Raw genomic sequence first — 17,662 nt, forward strand, 5'->3', positions numbered from 1 at the left:
TCTCTCTCTCTCTCTCTCTCTCTCTCTCTCTCTCTCTCTCTCTCTGTCTCTCTGTCTCTCTCTCTCTCTCTCCCTCTCCCTCTCTCACTGAATCAATGATTTATGTGTATTTCAGTTTCATCTCCTGAAGACCAAAGTCTGTACGCCGTAACAGAGGAAGAAACTTCAATCTGATATTAAAGAGTTAATTCTGTCCACATGTTTGAATGTTCTGTCAGCATTTATTTGTCCTTTAACGTGGTTTGAAAATATTGTAGTTCATTCTTCTTTATATAAGCTTTATATTTGTCATAACCTCATGTTGTTAGTCTGTTAGTGAAAGCTTGACAATGATACTGTTGCTTGTTCTAGTTATAGTTTTATTCTGTATAAATGAATAACTGTTGAAATTATTAAGTGTTTATTAGAGGTGTTTTTCTTGGTTTTTCACATTTGTAAACCATCAAGTATTTCAAAAACAATGTCTTAATGTTTCAGTCATAATTTAATACATCATTATATATCTGTAATTAAATAATTTGAAAGCATTTCACCAAATTCTTTGTTGACAGTTTCCCTTTAAAGACACTCGGGGACAAACAAAATAAATGTATTTGACTGTAGTTTATTACAGACTCAAACTCTCAGAAAGAGTTGAACCAGCAGTACTTGCCTCTGATCAAGACTATAATCAAATTACTTTGTTAAATAATTGAATTCATGGTTTTTTTTTGGCTTGACTAAGAGACTAAAAGAGAAGCATTGGGTAAAATTATACAGTAATTAAATTTTCTTTTCTTTTTTTACCCTTTATTTATCCAGGTAAACTGTTTGAGAACCACTTCTCATTTACAAACATGACCTGGCCAAGAGGCTACAGGAATAAATAGAAACATACTGTACAACTGTACATAGTCTTACACACGACACAAGCAATTTAATTAAAAAAGGGTAGACAACAAAAAAAAGAAAAAAAGAATAAAGTGTCATTATGGTTTCATTATGAAACTCATAATAAATGTTACTCACAGTGGAAATCTGATCTGTGGTTTGTGTTTGGTGGAGGAAGATGTGAATGTTGACATGATCATGTGTGTAAATCCCAGCACTACTGGAGCACAAGTTTCACATCATCATCATCATCATCATCTTCCTCTACAGGATCAACAATAGTGTTGAGAGTATTCCTCAGAAGAGTTTCTGCTACTGTAAAACAAAGCTGATTGTGCAGAAAAACAATATTCAAAACTAAATGTTGAAAAAGTTTTGAACTTAATTACATTAGCTGAAGATCAAAGCCAATATGCTGTTAGAGTGAATACATAAAATCTTAATCAAAAGAAAAATGCTTGTAACTTTTCCATCAGCAATAAACACAGAAGGACGGATGATAGGTTTTATTTTTGTCTGAGAAGATAATGTAAAATTAAAGCTCTTTTCACAGATAATATGTGTGGCTCTTAAAAGAGCCTTTGTGTGTGTGTGTTGAGCGGACTCCTCTACTTGGAGCTGGTGTATTTGGTCACCGCCTTTGTGCCCTCAGACACGGCGTGTTTGGCCAGCTCTCCGGGCAGCAGCAGACGCACGGCGGTCTGGATCTCTCTCGATGTGATGGTGGAGCGCTTGTTGTAGTGAGCGAGACGAGACGCTTCACCGGCGATGCGCTCGAAGATGTCGTTGACGAAAGAGTTCATGATTCCCATCGCCTTGGAGGAGATCCCGGTGTCGGGATGAACCTGCTTCAGGACTTTGTACACGTAGATCGCGTAGCTCTCTTTCCTGGACTTTCTGCGCTTCTTTCCGCCCTTGCCGGCGGTTTTAGTGACGGCCTTTTTCGAGCCCTTCTTGGGTGCGGACTTCGCTGGTTCAGGCATGATGATTCAGTCAGAGAAACTCAGAGAACATAAAGCTGAATCACTGCAGGCTGGCTTTATGCGCTGCTCTATGCTAATTTACAAAGGGAAGAACGAGGCTCTGATTGTGAGTCTTCAACCCATATAATGACCTCATTGGCCACATTACACATTCACTGACTTGTAGGCAGACCAATCAGAAGCTTTAAAATATTAATCACGCCCATCTATAAATACCGTCCATCCCCCACATCGACTCCATTCCTTTGTTTCATTTTCCCGCATTTTTTTTTCGGAATGAATAAGAAAATGTGTGAATAACTTCAGAAATCTTTAACCAGGTAATCTGCGGATAATAACAGGTAGAAGCAGAAATAACACAATGTATTATTACTCAATGTAAACTCCATGAATTCACTATAATTGCACAATACTGTGCTTTGAAAGATCAGCATATTCCCTTGCGACCCAGAAACGTTTTGTTGTATTTTTCCATGTCATTCATTGTTTACAGCATAAGATAACATAAGAAACAGATTGAAAAAAATATATTTTATTCATATGCTATGCTGTGTCCAGTTGTTTAAAAATAAAATTACAAGAAATTACATGTTTAGGCAAAAACTATGGGAAGTTTCAGGATTTGTTTAATCAAACGTTGTGCAAAGATGATTCTCAGCTATGTTATGAAAGATATAATGTAATGTATACTTCATGCACTTAATTATGCCTGTAAACATGGCCATAAATGCCATTCCCATTCAACACAATGTATCTAACTGTATCTAATTAGCATTAATGTGTTCTTGGGGCAACATGATGAAGTGTTCTACATTCATAGGAATATCGATGTATAATTTCCTACCCTAGACACCTCGTCTCCAAAAAGCCCATATATTTTTCCCGAGATGTTGATTTATGACAAACAACTTGAAGGCAAGTCTGATTTAAATGATAATTACAAAATATTATAATTTTCCATACGAGTGTTAAATTAATGCTAGTCATTTTTAAAGACCAAGCAGAAGTGATAAAACCTCCAAACATTTGCTATCTGTGGAAAGCCCTGAATTTGACTTTACAGGACATCCAGGCTGAAAAACACGTGCTGTGCTAGAAATTCACTAAAAAGTCCACTACAGTGAAGAATAAACTGCATTTTGAAAGACATGCATATACAAATGTAAGAACAATAGTGAACTACATAAAAATGTTGCACAATGACAACGAACGCCCACAACTCTTTGAAAAGCAAAGCAGAATCGTGAGTAACGTTAAGTTTATTATTTGTACTTGCTTAATCATTTTGAGGTAACGTTTAAGGAAAGCACAATAATTAATTACAAAAATATAATTTCACCAGCTAGTATCTTGTTCTTTGTGTGTAAGTGTGTGTGGCTCTTAAAAGAGCCGTTGTGTTTTTCTTCTTCGTGGATCTCTTAACCGCCGAACCCGTACAGAGTGCGTCCCTGTCGCTTCAGCGCGTACACAACATCCATGGCGGTGACGGTCTTTCTCTTGGCGTGTTCAGTGTAAGTCACAGCATCACGAATGACGTTCTCCAGAAACACCTTCAACACACCGCGAGTCTCTTCATAGATCAGGCCAGAAATACGCTTGACGCCGCCACGTCGAGCAAGACGACGAATAGCGGGTTTAGTGATTCCCTGGATATTATCGCGAAGAACCTTTCGGTGACGCTTAGCGCCTCCTTTCCCGAGTCCTTTCCCGCCTTTTCCTCGTCCAGACATGACGACAGATACTCTTCAACTCACAACAGCAGATGGAAGTCAAACCACTAGAAAAGAGGAGTTATAGTCAGTTAGCGGACCTAGTTGAAACCACATTCATGGGCAGTTCTAGTAAACGTCACCAGTTACGCATTACCAAGTCGAGGTCAGTCTTTTGATGCTTGATACTAGTGGAAATAAGTAGAATTTAAGTAATATCAATAACTCTATAATTTAACTATATAATAAACCCGTATTAAAAAAAATATAACTATAGGGCTTCAGTCATTTTGACTACATATTAACTATAGTAGCATAACACTAAAACCACAGTTCATTTCCTTAAGTTTGCTTTTAGATTTAAGTAATACATAAAAATAGCATTTTATAAGACCACCGTGGCATATGAAGTTCCGATTTCAAAACACCATGATATGGAAATCATCTTTCATAGAGTTAATGAGGTGGCTCTTAAAAGAGCCTTTGGGTTTGTGTGACTGCTGTGGACTTAAGCGCGCTCTCCGCGGATGCGGCGGGCCAGCTGGATGTCTTTGGGCATGATGGTGACTCTCTTGGCGTGGATGGCGCACAAGTTGGTGTCCTCAAACAGACCCACCAAATAAGCCTCGCTCGCCTCCTGCAGGGCCATGACAGCCGAGCTCTGGAAGCGCAGATCCGTCTTGAAATCTTGAGCGATTTCTCTCACCAGGCGCTGGAAGGGCAGTTTTCGAATCAGCAGTTCAGTGGATTTCTGGTACCGGCGAATCTCTCTCAGCGCCACGGTACCGGGCCTGTAACGATGAGGCTTCTTAACGCCACCGGTAGCGGGAGCGCTCTTACGGGCGGCTTTAGTGGCCAGCTGCTTCCTCGGGGCTTTACCTCCAGTGGACTTACGAGCGGTCTGCTTAGTTCTTGCCATTATTTTTCAGAAGATCTGTTGTGACTGTGATTATGAACAAGACGAAGAAATGAATAGTTACAAATAATACAACACAGCGCTTATTTAAGCCCAGGGCTGCCATGCGCTCATTGGATGGCTTTGCTTCAGAAGCATTTGATTGGTTATTGTCTGGCGTCTGTAAATGACAGTTGGCCAATGGCTGTTTTCAAACAAGTGACGTCAGTTTGTGGTTCCCGCCCAAACGTGCTTTGCTTTTTCTCTGTATCCACGAAAATACATTAGGCGAAATCAGTTTTAAATGTGCAAACCAAAATAGGTGATTTTTAATGTTTCTTACAAACTAATTGGACGTACTTGTGGAAATATAGTAAAAAACTTAGACAAGTACAGATACTTATATCATCACTCAATATATTAGCTTAAATATTTTAGCAATGCCAGTAAAACTACATTTTCATAACGCCCTCATTAAACCCTCACAAAGTGTAGTGGTTAGTTAGAAAATGCTTTACTTTCAAAATAAATAAGTAATAATAATATTTGAGGACCATGTGTATTTGTAGTCAAATTTTAATAATTGAAATGAACATGTATAATGGAATCTCAGACAAGAAACAAACTTCAGCCTGTGAGTTTTTTATTTTATTTTATTTTTATTTATTTTTTTATGTCGAGCATTGTACAATAACTATTAATGGTTACTATTCATAAAAGTATATTCATGTGCATTCTGCAGCAACTTTCTTATTTGTTTTATCAAAGGGACTTAAATAGAAAATCAAATAAAAATCGGGTAAATGAATTCACTCTTTCTTGGGGAATTGTGTGGCTCTTAAAAGAGCCTTTGGTCTGAAGAGAAGTTTCGGTCAGTCTACTTGGCCTTCGCGGGCTTCTCTGTCTTCTTGGGCAGCAGCACGGCCTGAATGTTGGGCAACACACCACCCTGAGCGATGGTCACGCCACCCAGAAGCTTGTTCAGCTCCTCGTCATTGCGCACCGCCAGCTGCAGGTGTCGAGGGATGATGCGGGTCTTCTTGTTGTCCCGAGCGGCGTTTCCAGCCAACTCCAGGATCTCAGCGGTCAGATACTCGAGCACAGCGGCCAAATACACCGGAGCTCCGGCACCGACGCGCTGGGCATAGTTGCCTTTGCGGAGAAGCCTGTGTGAACACGGCCGACGGGGAACTGCAGTCCCGCCCTGGAAGAGCGACTCTTGGCCTTAGCGCGAGCCTTTCCCCCGGTTTTACCTCTTCCACTCATTATTAAAATCAGAAACTACAACAGAATACCCTGATTAAGTTAACAGAATGAAGAATAGTCACGGCTCCCATACTAGCTTTAAACGAAAGTACCAGTCGCCCATTGGTTTACACTGTGATAAGTTTTAAACCAATCACTGAACTTCCCTCAAAAACCCAACCCCCTTTTTGGAATGATCACATGTATTGACTAGACAGAAGATTAAATTAAGTCAAGTCATTCTCATTTATATAGCGCTTTTAACAATGTAGATTGTTTCAAAACAGCTTTACAGAGATAAACGTATAATGTATCCAGAGACTGAATCACTGAAATGTTTGATAGAAAATTCAAATAAGTACAACAATGGATATTATACGCTGTTTCTACCAAAAGTGCTAAACATTTCATACACTTGTTCACACTGACCAGATCTGATACTGTAGAGTATTATTACCCTTAATGTAATAATATAATTTTATCACCGCCATTATTGTTTGTGGGGTTGTTTGAATTGCCACGTTTCTCCAGCATAATAGTTTGTGTATAAATTATAATATGTACTGTTAATCAACATCATTGAGTCGAACTGTGATAACTGTTTGCTTTGAAATCTAACAAGCTTTTTGGCCATTTTCAATCAATTTCTTGCGAATAAATATGATTTACTTGAGTTCTACCTAAACTTAAATTTGTTGAGTCTCGAAAGTCACATATTTGGCTATTTGATTCCAGAATTACCAAATCATTCAAAAACATGAGTTTTGCTCTTTACTCGGAGTCAGTGGTTGGCTCTGAAAAGAGCCGTTGAGGAACAAACAGTAACGTTAGATTTATTTCTTCTTGGGAGCTGCCTTTCTAGGCTTGGCGGCTTTAGGTTTTGCTGCTTTAGGTTTCGCCGTTTTGGGTTTGGCTGCCTTTGCCTTTTTTGGGCTCTTGGCTGCTTTCTTAGGAGTCGCTGGTTTCTTGGCCTTCTTCGGGCTCTTCGTCGCCTTCTTAGCGGCGGGTTTCTTCACCTTCTTCGGGGATTTCTTAGCGGCGGGCTTCTTCGCTGCTGCAGTTTTGGGCTTCTTAACGGTAGCGGGTTTCTTGGCTGCGGGCTTCTTGGCTTTAGGAGCCGCTTTCTTGGCGGGCTTCTTCTTGGTCTCTGCTTTCTGCTTGTTGAGTTTGAAGGAGCCTGAGGCACCGGTCCCTTTGACCTGAACCAGGGTGCCTTTAGTCACCAGGCTCTTGATGGCGATCTTGACGCGGGAGTTGTTCTTCTCCACATCGTATCCACCGGCAGCGAGCGCTTTCTTCAGGGCGGCGAGGGACACACCGCTCCTCTCCTTGGATGCGGACACAGCCTTGACGATCAGCTCGCCGACGCCTGGACCTGCTTTCTTGGCTTTCACAGCGGACTTCTTCTTGGGCGCTTTGGCCGGGGCGGCAGCAGCGGGGGCTGGGGCGGTTTCTGCCATCTCTCTCTCTCTGATCGGATCTGATAAACTCTGTCTGGTTTCAGCAATGAATGAAAAGCGCTCGAGCGGCGCTGCGGTCTTAAATGACACATGAGAACCTCGTAGACTCAACCTGCCCCGCTCGGTGTCTGCTGCTCGCTGACGCTTGTGTTTTCTTCTCTTACATTTGGGGCAAAATTGGAGCTGTTAACTAGTTTGTCACAATCAAAACTAAGTGAACACCAAGCAGAGGTTCTGGGCTTTTATTAGAGACTCAAAAACGCGAAGAGGAAACGTTACTTTTGCCTTCGTCAGACCAAATCCAAGGCGAGCATCAGCCGCGGGGGAAAGCCGTGTTCAAATCTGAAGGATAGTTTTAATGGAACAGTTGATAAAAGCCTGAACGCGTCATTTGTGTGCTCAGAAAACAGTCTAAAAGAGACTTCAATGAAGTCAGCATCAGTGATGAGCGTTAGGAGGCTTTCATACAGCTGTTGTTTTGGGCAGCTTGAAGCACACGAACATCATCCGGAGTCTCCGACTCTGTCTGTGGCCCTTATCTTCGGTTAGATTATCCATATGTTATCTCATTAAACACGTTAAATACATCGTTGATGTGGGCCAGCATCATATCACGACATAAATATTTTAATTGTAATAAAGAATTTGTGTCTACTGATTCGCCATTCATCTCTTAGGGAACCATGTAAATGGAAATTATTGCTAATCTAAAGCAAGAGACACCACAGTCATAATTTACTTTTAACTACATGCTAATTCATAACATAGTCATGTATGTACAATGGGCCATTATGTTTGATATATTTATTTAGATAGATCGCTTTTCTTTTTTAAATTATGGTGTGAACTGAAATGATGAGGATAATGGATTATTGTTGAGTTAACTGGTCTCGTCTGGTTTGTTTCAACCAAATCACTGCATCTGTCTCCACTCGGATTTGCTCAGACTATAACAGAACACATTTAATGACGTTAAAACAATTGAAATATTTTGTTTTGCTGCAGGTCTCAGTTTTTTGAAAGTTTATTCAACCTCTTATGCCTAAATTCTGGAGCTTTTTCCAATTTGAAAACATCAGGGACTGAGGCCAAAATATGTAACGTTAATCTAGATTATTAAATGCTGTAAAAAAAATAAAATAATATATATATATATATATATATATATATATATATAGCCTATATATATATATATATATATATATATATATATATATATATATATATATATATATATATATATATATATATATATATATATATTCACTTTGTTTAATTGTGTCTGTGTGTCATTTTTGTAAAGGGAAAATTATTCTACAGAACACAATATATTTCGATATTAAGTAAGCAGTTAGTGACCACAGACTTTCATTGTATGGACACAATTATTATCTTTAATGTTCCACAGAAGAAAGAAAGCCATTGAGGTTTGGAACAACAGGGCGAGTAAATGATGATGACAGAAATCTTGGGTGAAACCGAAGCGACTTTATCATATTTGATACACAAATAAGCCTTTAAATGATAAACCTGTTGTACACGATACTACATGCCTTCTGTCGTCTGATTGATCGTTTAGAGTTTAGACAAAACTATCAAGTCAAATTTGTGAATTTATATTATTCAAACATTTAGAGAAAAATGAATCTGAATGACAGATCATCTGCTGAGCGAAGATAAGAGTCACAAACAGGCTTGGATAATGTTTGTGTGCTTCAAGCTGACCAAAACAACACCTTCATATGAAAGCCACAGTTTTTTCTCTTTTAAGAGCCACTCAATAACTCTGAAGAGAGAGCAAAACTCTTTGATTTACATATCTATGTATCTATATATATCCTAAATAATATCTATATTATCCTAATATTTGATTTTCTCTCATCTTCTGTTTTGACTGAGCCTGGTTTTTTCTCCATTCTGTCACCTGATGGATTTTTGTTTCCTTGACACTGTTGCCTCTGACTTGCTTAGTTGGGAATACTTAATATTTAACAATATTATTGATCTGACTGTACTGGCACTGCTGTGTGAGAACTAAACTGAGCTGGACGATGACATCCTTTTTTGCAGAACTGCTTTATAGATGAAATGAACTAATTTAATAATTGATGATCTTTACACTGTTTGTTCTGCCTCTGGATATAGTCCAATCAGCGTCAAGTCACATTCTGGGGTGTACCGCTCCTTTTTGGCCGATTTCACTAAAATGTGATGTGCAGTCAGGTTTGAGTGTGTGCGCTATTTGAACGAGTGTTCTCACTGGTGCTTGTTGTGATTCGCGGAGTTTTGACGAGTTTTATAGTCTTGATATTGTTTCTTATTCAAAAGTGGTGATGCCCCTAACCCCAACCTGACAGTTCTCTCTTCTCGCAGTGGGTCTGACACCTGTGAGATCAAAGATGGATATCGCGGGATCCACGCTCGTGCACAGTGTTGCTAATAAACAACACTAAAGTTCTGTTGCTTTTATATGAAAATAAATATAATGAACAAGACACCCAAAGTAGCTACTTATTTAATTACATTCCAAATACATGATTATCAATCTTTTTTCTTTAATACAGACATATGTGTTTTCTTTTTAAATAAAAATTACAATGCATAACCCATAGAGATCGCACTGTCAGATAGTTTGGGAATATTCACACATAAAACATGATATCAGAGTTTTAAAATCTTTTTTTTTTTTTTTTTTTTAAGAGAATACATCACGGTTGTTTAAGCCAATGATCATTAAAGGATTAGTTCACCTCAAAGTTGAAAATTGTGTCATCATTTACTCGCCCTCAAGTTGTTTCAAACCTGTATGAATTTCTCTCTTCTGCTGAACACAAAGAAAGATATTTTGAAGAATCGCGCTGATCACCGGTGATCGGTTCAGCGCAGATTTTGCTTATCTCAAACAAGCCCCTTATAACGATCAGTCTATAATCCCACCCACTTTGAAGTACTAACTGCAGTGGAAAAACAAACCAAGCTAAAGCGAAACCAGGAAAACCACAACCCCCCCTGTCTTAGCCACTCCCATACCTGTCAAAGTGAAACTCAGCCGCTGTATTTAATGGCATGTCTCAGGGATATTACTGGAGAGATCAATCTTTTCTGAGGACAGGAACACCCAGGTTTCATAATCCCAGTCATTTCGTTCAGGTAAGGAATCTAAATCTAACTGAAAATATCTATTTAGATGGGATAAATAATTAAATTGATTTTATGCAACTTTATGATAATTTTTCAAAAACATCAGTCTGATTTCAGATCGATTCTGCTGGTACTATTTGTTAATTAGGCTATGGTTTCTACATATAGGCCTGTATTTTTTTTAGAAAACACCAGAAGGATATCCACTTAAACTTTTAATAAAAACAACGGTCTCAGCAGTGCTCTGTAAATTGTATTGCCTTGAATCAGTAGCGGCTCTTTTTTTAATTTATGATAAACATTTTGTAAGCTTAATATTCTAAACTATGAACACACTTTTGGCAGAGGTTGCGGGAACTGCAATGTTGATTGACACACACGCATAACGCTATAATAGCCTATTAGAATGTTGCCTACGAATGTAGCCGGCCCGCGGAATAGGCAAATGCTATAGGGCTCCACTCAGCCATAGGGGCGCCAAAATGATTTTTTTTTTTTTTTTTTTTTTTTACTAATAGCCTACTATTTTAAACCCATTAATTCGAAATACTACCAAATAAAGCACACAAAAAAAAAAAAAAAAAAACTTAACAGTCCCCCGACTCCGGTCCGGCGCATCACTCTTCCCCGCCCCGCGAGTGCTTGAAGTGCGTCAGAAACAGAGCGTGCTCGATCAGTTGTTGGTAATTTGTTGTGTAGCGTCGCTTCTGGCCTTATCTAATGTAGACAGCACTGCTTTTGTTTTAGGGCGCTTTACACACACAAGTGTTGCTGTAGAAACTGGCCTGGCAGCTCGCCAGGTCTAGACACAGTGAAAGACAAGTTCCCTGATTGTGACGGATGGCCGAATTTACATGACACATTATAAATTAGCATTATAGTCTGCTATAGATACAGTGTCAAAAAGAAGAGAAGAGGATAAAAGGGGATAAAGACAGAGGTAAAGTGATGGAATTAATGAAGTTTATCTAATGCATAGTAGTAAGATACTATAATTTAATGACAGTTATTTATCACTTTATTAATGGCCTATCACTTTTTAATTAATGTTTTACTCTTTGTGCAGTTTTGGGGGGGGGATATATGGCTTTTTTTTTTCTTTCTTTTTTTTGCCAAAATTAGTAATGATATTTATATACAGGTTTAATACAATAGCAATGTTTTATGTAAAATTCACATTAAAGAAGACATTTCTCAGTTTCATTCATGGTGAAAACATGAAATGTTTTCATAGTTTAGAGGAAGATTGCTACCATCAACTGGAAAACAAACACTTTTGCTAGTGCTCAATGAATAGTTTGTGCATGAATGACATTTGGACCATTTTGGAAAATAATTAACGGCATTTGCATTGACTTTGCATAGGCTATGTGCAGTAGAGTTAATTTAAGGTTTGATATTCACTGCATATTCGCCTAGGCTGCTAAAGTACAATTAACGATATTTACAAGGTTAGTAAATGCTTAGTAGCAGACTGACTTACTGGATGAGCTTCTGCCAATATATCAGTACAGTATCCTACAAAATAAATTAAATAAATAAATAAATAAATAAATACTGTAACCAGGAGCGCAACTGCACATTTGCTGAGGGGTGTGCAAGATCAGTGTTAGCGCCCACACTCATTACCCAACACAATAATAATAATAATAATAATAATAATAAAAAGATTTTAAATTGTTATAGCTTTTGTTGTTTTGGCCCATGTAACCTTTTATTCAAACAAATAAGCTACAAAATTTTAGGATTCGAATTAGGCCTGCCAGTGACATATTTGATACCACAGCAAAAGCCAAAGACTTTACTATGTTCAAATGTTATTAAAGAAAAGCAAACATTCAGTAATAAAATTATAACAAATAAACTTAATTACAAGCAATGGACAAAACCAAATTTAATAGAACAAAGATGAAACAAATGAAAATAAACACAACTTTAAGATTTTCAGGGTCTAACAGTATTCACGTACAGATATTGAATAATCAAATGTAAAATAATTCATTCCGGGATGATTTTTGGTGGTAGCCTATGAATATTTCATTCTGAAGAAATATTCTCATCAGTGTTCTATCAGCTTTTACATAGTAAATCTGCATATTTGTGATATTTACCCCAGGGCGTTATTTACATTTATAAAAAGGCAGATTTTCTTTTTACCTTATTAAATGTATGCATCTTTCATGTCAAATTCTTACATTTGATCAATAAATTAAGTTATAATAAAAACGGGGCTGTTACCAATCAAATTAAATAATGTACACTGCAAAATTACAACTGCAATAAATAGCATAATGTTATGAGGTGAATGTTTTAAATAAATATCTGAATATAAAAATAAAATCAATGATACTTTTAAACATGAAACTAAACCGCCAATAAGCGGCGGCAAGTGAAGTCTTAATGAGTCATTCATTCAAACGCTAAATCATAATCATTCAATAGACCTTCCTAATAATTGCCTAAGTCATTTGATCATCGAAATGATCGTGACGCTATGGAACCATGTTCGTCGGTGAAATAGAACTAAAACAGTCAATAATGTGCCTAAACTATAAGTAACTTAATATTAGGCTACTTGTTTATTGAACTATAGCCTAAAATTAATCTAACATTTTCAATCTTGATGATATTCATCAAAATAGCTCCCGCAGTGGTGTTATGTTAAATAACTGTAATATGTTATACTTTTTTTTTTTTTACTCAACATTTTGAATTTTTTGTTTTGTTTTTTAACTCAACATTTTGAATTTTTACCTCAGTATTTTATCACTAAAGTTTTAAGCTACTTGTCTGGTCAGGCAAGCAAAATTCTTTCACTTTGCCCCTTAAAAAAAAAAAACACTTCAATTTTGATGTTAAATTATTATCAATTTAAAGACTTGCAGTGATTAATAAAAAATAATAAAAATAAAAATTAATAAGAAGAATATCTGGTTAAGTTTATCAGTTATTATGTTACCTTTTCCTTTTTCTGCACTGAACGCTTCCCACATCTATCCATTTCTGGTCATGGACTTAACGAAGCCTTTTTTTTATCATATTGGGCATAAGATTTATGAATATGTACATATTGTGAATACATTTTATAAACTTAGCTTTCCTGGTAGCCTTCAGTAAATTACTTTCAGTAAATTAAATGATTCATAAAACATATAAATATAAGTTGACCCTATGTTTGCTTTCTACACTGACACAGACTGAAATGAAAAGACTATCAGTCAAAGCTCAGCTTTAGGAGGGGAAGAGACAGAGCAAGAGAACGAGACGGAGAGAAAAAGAAAGACTGATGGAGACGAGGAGAGGGCAGGTGTTGACTAATAATATTAATAAAAAATAAAAACACTTGGTGAGTTAGCATGCAAAAATATATAAAAATCAATATATATATATATATATATATATATATATATATATATATATATATATATATATATATATATATATATATATAAATATAAATTATGTGAGGAAATGTTTTTATTTCACTTTTATTTAGCATTTTAAATGATTATTTTATTATATCAATATCGTCTGCTCACCCTCCGACTACTTTAAGATTTCTTGCATACACTGATGTTACGTAAATTATATAGGCCTATTTTCAATTCAAAATGGGGAGATTAGTCAAAAGTTGACATGTTTGCCTGATTATATTTGTTGGTTGTTTAACATTTATATCTCAATTATGAAATGTTTAGTTTAGCATCTTGTCTCGCACTTTATGACCAATATCAAATGATCCTGATGCTGTGCAATATCCTCGCAGCACTAGAGTCGAGTTTATACTATATTATTTCACAGCCTTTATTATACACACCTCTTAATAATACAGAGGTCCAGACAGGGCCGGCGGGTGCACTTCTGCCGCTCTAGGCGAAAAACAATTGTGCCGCCCCTAGGGCTGGTCCGAATACCATTTTTTGAGCTTCGAAGCTTCGGTAGTAATGAACATCGAATATTTGAAGCTTCAGGGAGAGGGGGCTGAACATATTCTTCTCTCGAATAAAGGCAGGAATCTCTATATGTCTGTCTGTCTGTCTGTTTGCATTTTGATTATTTCGAGAACCGTTCATCCAATCGACTTCACAAGGGAGTGCAGTGTCGCATTTGGTGCAATATAGATGGACACGCGAGACGCGACACGTTCAGAATTTATAAACTTTTAGTATCGGGAAGCGAGCGGGAAGCGGCGCGCCTCACGCGGGCAGGGCTTATTTATTAAACGCACACACACAGGTCTGTTAACTTAAGCAATAGGCTACTTTTAAGGTAGTCTAATTTTTTTCTGACAAAAAAATACTGACACAGTAAAGGGTAGATTTAAATAAAGACAAACGAAATTTAAATAAAGAAAAACAAAATTTAAATAAAGAAAAACGAAATTTAAAAAAATAAAAAACGAAATTTAAATAAAGAAAAAACGAAATTTAAATAAAGAAAAACGAAATTTAAATAAAGAAAAAGCGAAATTTGAAAATCGAAATTGCAGGTTGATAAATGCGTTCATTGCAGGTGACAAATGAACGAAAGACTCGGAAGGGAAAGTAATTATTATGTTCCCTGTAAATTATTTTTGACTGCATTATAATGATTTCTTAATTCAGAATATGATCAACATTGCGTAGGTGGATCAGATGTGATCGGGGAATTTGGCTGTTAAAAGTATAACATTTAAAGCCACTTAAATTAACGAAATGACTCAAATAAAGATTCGTTCAGTTTGATGAACAAGATCGAACAAGAGAGTCAGTAAAATGATCCGAACTTCCCATCACTCAGTCATGACTCGTGAGAGCAGGGGGCGGCGCAGCGGCAGCTCAGCAAATCATATAGCCTATATTTTGTGAATTGTTCATTCCCGGTTGGCACACATTTTGCCGCCCTTACAAAAGTGCCGCTCTAGGCAATTGCCTAGTTCGCCTATATGGACGCGCCGGCCCTGGGTCCAGACCTCGTCGACCTCATAGCTACAGATGTTAAATGTTAAAAGTACAATAGCTGGTTTTGGGGTCATGGCCCGCGAATGCGTGCATGGAAACCCGTTCCACTAATCCATTTTAGTTTTTACAGGGTGAAGCTAAACAGGTTAAGTTGGGTGCAGTACACAAATCAAGCTTACATTAGTAGACTTTACTGAAAATCATTATTTCACATTATTATTATTATTATTATTAATATAGGTTTACTATTAATATTATACTACTCACAGAATAAGTTAAACATAAAACATTTATTATATTACCAAATTATTTTTAGTAGTAATAAATGACATATTTATGTAATGTCTTATGTAAAGAAATTAAACAACAACAGTTCAATGTTTTTTTTTTTTTTTTTTTTTTATTGACCAAAAACAGGTAACACTTCAATGTCACTCCATAAGAAACCCTTTTTGCTTGTTAACAACTTTAAATTGTTTAGAGGAACATGAACACACAGTATTCAACAACATGCTATACCCTTTTGAATGACTACAGACACGCATTAAAGCTTCTCACAATTCCTTTGAGAAAATCAAATTGTAAGTTGATTTTTTTTTCTCTCTCTCTCTGTAAGAGCCCTAATGCTGTGAAGGGAAGAAGTTGCGCTAGACAGAATGAATGCGGCTATAGTTTTTAATGGTTTTACCTCAATATAGGCTATATATTTTTTTAATCTTTGGAAGCCGAAATCAAAAATAAAATCAGACTAATATCACAGACCTTAAGTGTAACCAGGCTACGTTTGAATGTTTAATTCTGTCCTCCGTCGTCACTTATTAAGCAGGGCTGTAGTGTTGTGCGAGCTGTGGCACCGCGTGAGAGAAGAGTGTGAGTTCCCATGAGTGTGAGTTCCGTCAAAGGAGAACAAACGCTTAGTTAGTGGAGAGGCAGCGGATGCGAGGACGTTAGGAGCACCGGTGCGACCTAGGCAATTTTTTAGTCGCACCCGTACAAAATTTGGTCGCACTCTAGAGCCCTGGAATATCAAATAATACAATAATTATGTTGTCATGGTCCTTTGAGATAGCCTTTGAGAAAATACGTAACTTACAAAGCATGCTTGGAAGAAGTCTGTGGGGTTGAGCCCTCTGAGCATCAGTGACCCATCAGCTGGCTCTTGAGTCTGTTAGGGATTGTAAAATACAAGAATGCAAAACCAACAAAGCACAATTTTGATTTTCTGGATGTTTCTCCCTCATATGCTTCAGGCTCTTGACCAGGGGTCGGCAACCTTTTTGTCATAGAGTGCCATTTTTAAGTTTCCGAGTTCATCACTGTGCCACAACACACATTTAGCATACATATATACATACACACACACACACATATATATATATATATATATATATATATATATATATATATATATATATATACATACACACACAAACACAAACACAAACACACACACACACACACTCATATAAATACACAAACATTTTACATTTTCATAATGGCTAACACAGAAATAGTACAAAAAATTAAAATATTCTCTTGAAATTTGGTTTAGATTTAGATAGACAATTTATAGTATTTATAACTCCTAACTAGAGATGCACCGATTACAATTTTCTAGGTCGATTCTGATTTTTCATTGAGTTTGACCTGCCAATACCAATTTTAGCCGATTATTTCATTTTACACTTTACAGCACACACAAATATTTATTTTCTATATATATTTTTTCAATAAAATACCATGTCCTTTTACCCAAACTGAATAATAAAAACAAGTTTAAATGGGTCAATTTTTTATAAATATTTGAGTCTTCATTTTCTTTTCTGACATAACCTAATCCAGTTCATGTTAAAATACACTAGACATGCACATTCTGTGCATTTTTGGCACTTTTGTTTGAAATCATATTTATTTTGTCCATCAAAAGTGTGCTTTCACTTTCATTGAGCGTGAGCAGCGCAGACAAAATAGACTCGGCGGCGAAACCCGCGCTTCACTGCTGCTCACGCGCTGCTCCTGCTCCCGTGTGAATGCACTCATTGATTAACATGCACGCAGAAAAAAATATGCATGAAACGGCCGTAATTCAGGAGGTTTCCTACATGTGCGTTCCGTGTTTTTTTACTATGAGGAATTATTACATCAAAATGTAGATCTGTGTGCAGGTAGACTACTTTATCTGAATGAAATAAATAGCCTACATACACTTCTCTCGCATTTGCTTGCGTGCCAGCGATTAACCATCCGCGTGCCAGTGTTGGCACGCGTGCCTTAGGTTGCCTACCCCTGCTCTTGACTGTGGAATTTATTTAAGGTTTAGAATCCATTATTTCTGTAATTCTTTTGTCTTAAATGAATTTAATAAAGAACTCTGCCTCGTATTCTGTACAAATATACCGCGTTTTACATTTTACTGGAA

General features: G+C 36.9%; 4 protein-coding genes and 2 pseudogenes across 6 annotated transcripts in view; 1 reads left to right on the forward strand and 5 right to left on the reverse strand.

Moving 5' to 3' along the window:
* LOC309492435 (leukocyte immunoglobulin-like receptor subfamily A member 3) overlaps positions 1 to 245 on the forward strand; it is a 64,905-nt pseudogene extending 64,660 nt beyond the window's left edge. The window contains exon 11 of the transcript XR_014211756.1: positions 116 to 245. The product of XR_014211756.1 is annotated as a leukocyte immunoglobulin-like receptor subfamily A member 3 (transcript). The remainder of the gene's footprint in view (positions 1 to 115) is intronic.
* Positions 246 to 1,429: 1,184 nt separating this feature from the next.
* On the reverse strand, positions 1,430 to 1,867 carry LOC309492525 (histone H2B-like). Its single transcript, XM_082161547.1, has one exon. The coding sequence runs from the start codon at positions 1,851 to 1,853 to the stop codon at positions 1,479 to 1,481; it is 375 nt and encodes a 124-aa protein (XP_082017673.1). The 5' UTR covers positions 1,854 to 1,867; the 3' UTR covers positions 1,430 to 1,478.
* Positions 1,868 to 3,254: 1,387 nt separating this feature from the next.
* LOC309492532 (histone H4) lies at positions 3,255 to 3,601 on the reverse strand. Its single transcript, XM_082161554.1, has one exon. The coding sequence runs from the start codon at positions 3,581 to 3,583 to the stop codon at positions 3,272 to 3,274; it is 312 nt and encodes a 103-aa protein (XP_082017680.1). The 5' UTR covers positions 3,584 to 3,601; the 3' UTR covers positions 3,255 to 3,271.
* A 424-nt stretch (positions 3,602 to 4,025) lies between these two features.
* LOC309492512 (histone H3.2) lies at positions 4,026 to 4,505 on the reverse strand. The gene has a single exon (XM_082161535.1). It carries the CDS (start codon positions 4,479 to 4,481, stop codon positions 4,071 to 4,073), a length of 411 nt encoding a protein of 136 aa, XP_082017661.1. The 5' UTR covers positions 4,482 to 4,505; the 3' UTR covers positions 4,026 to 4,070.
* An 811-nt stretch (positions 4,506 to 5,316) lies between these two features.
* Positions 5,317 to 5,743, reverse strand: LOC309492519 (histone H2A-like; annotated as a pseudogene). Its single transcript has one exon. The product of its transcript is annotated as a histone H2A-like (transcript).
* A 776-nt stretch (positions 5,744 to 6,519) lies between these two features.
* Positions 6,520 to 7,242, reverse strand: LOC309492506 (histone H1-like). Its single transcript, XM_082161526.1, has one exon. It carries the CDS (start codon positions 7,160 to 7,162, stop codon positions 6,536 to 6,538), a length of 627 nt encoding a protein of 208 aa, XP_082017652.1. The 5' UTR covers positions 7,163 to 7,242; the 3' UTR covers positions 6,520 to 6,535.
* Positions 7,243 to 17,662: the final 10,420 nt, after the last annotated feature.

The sequence above is a fragment of the Leuciscus leuciscus genome (genome assembly GCF_965113295.1).
Source record: "Leuciscus leuciscus genome assembly, chromosome: 2".
Taxonomy (NCBI): domain Eukaryota; kingdom Metazoa; phylum Chordata; class Actinopteri; order Cypriniformes; family Leuciscidae; genus Leuciscus; species Leuciscus leuciscus.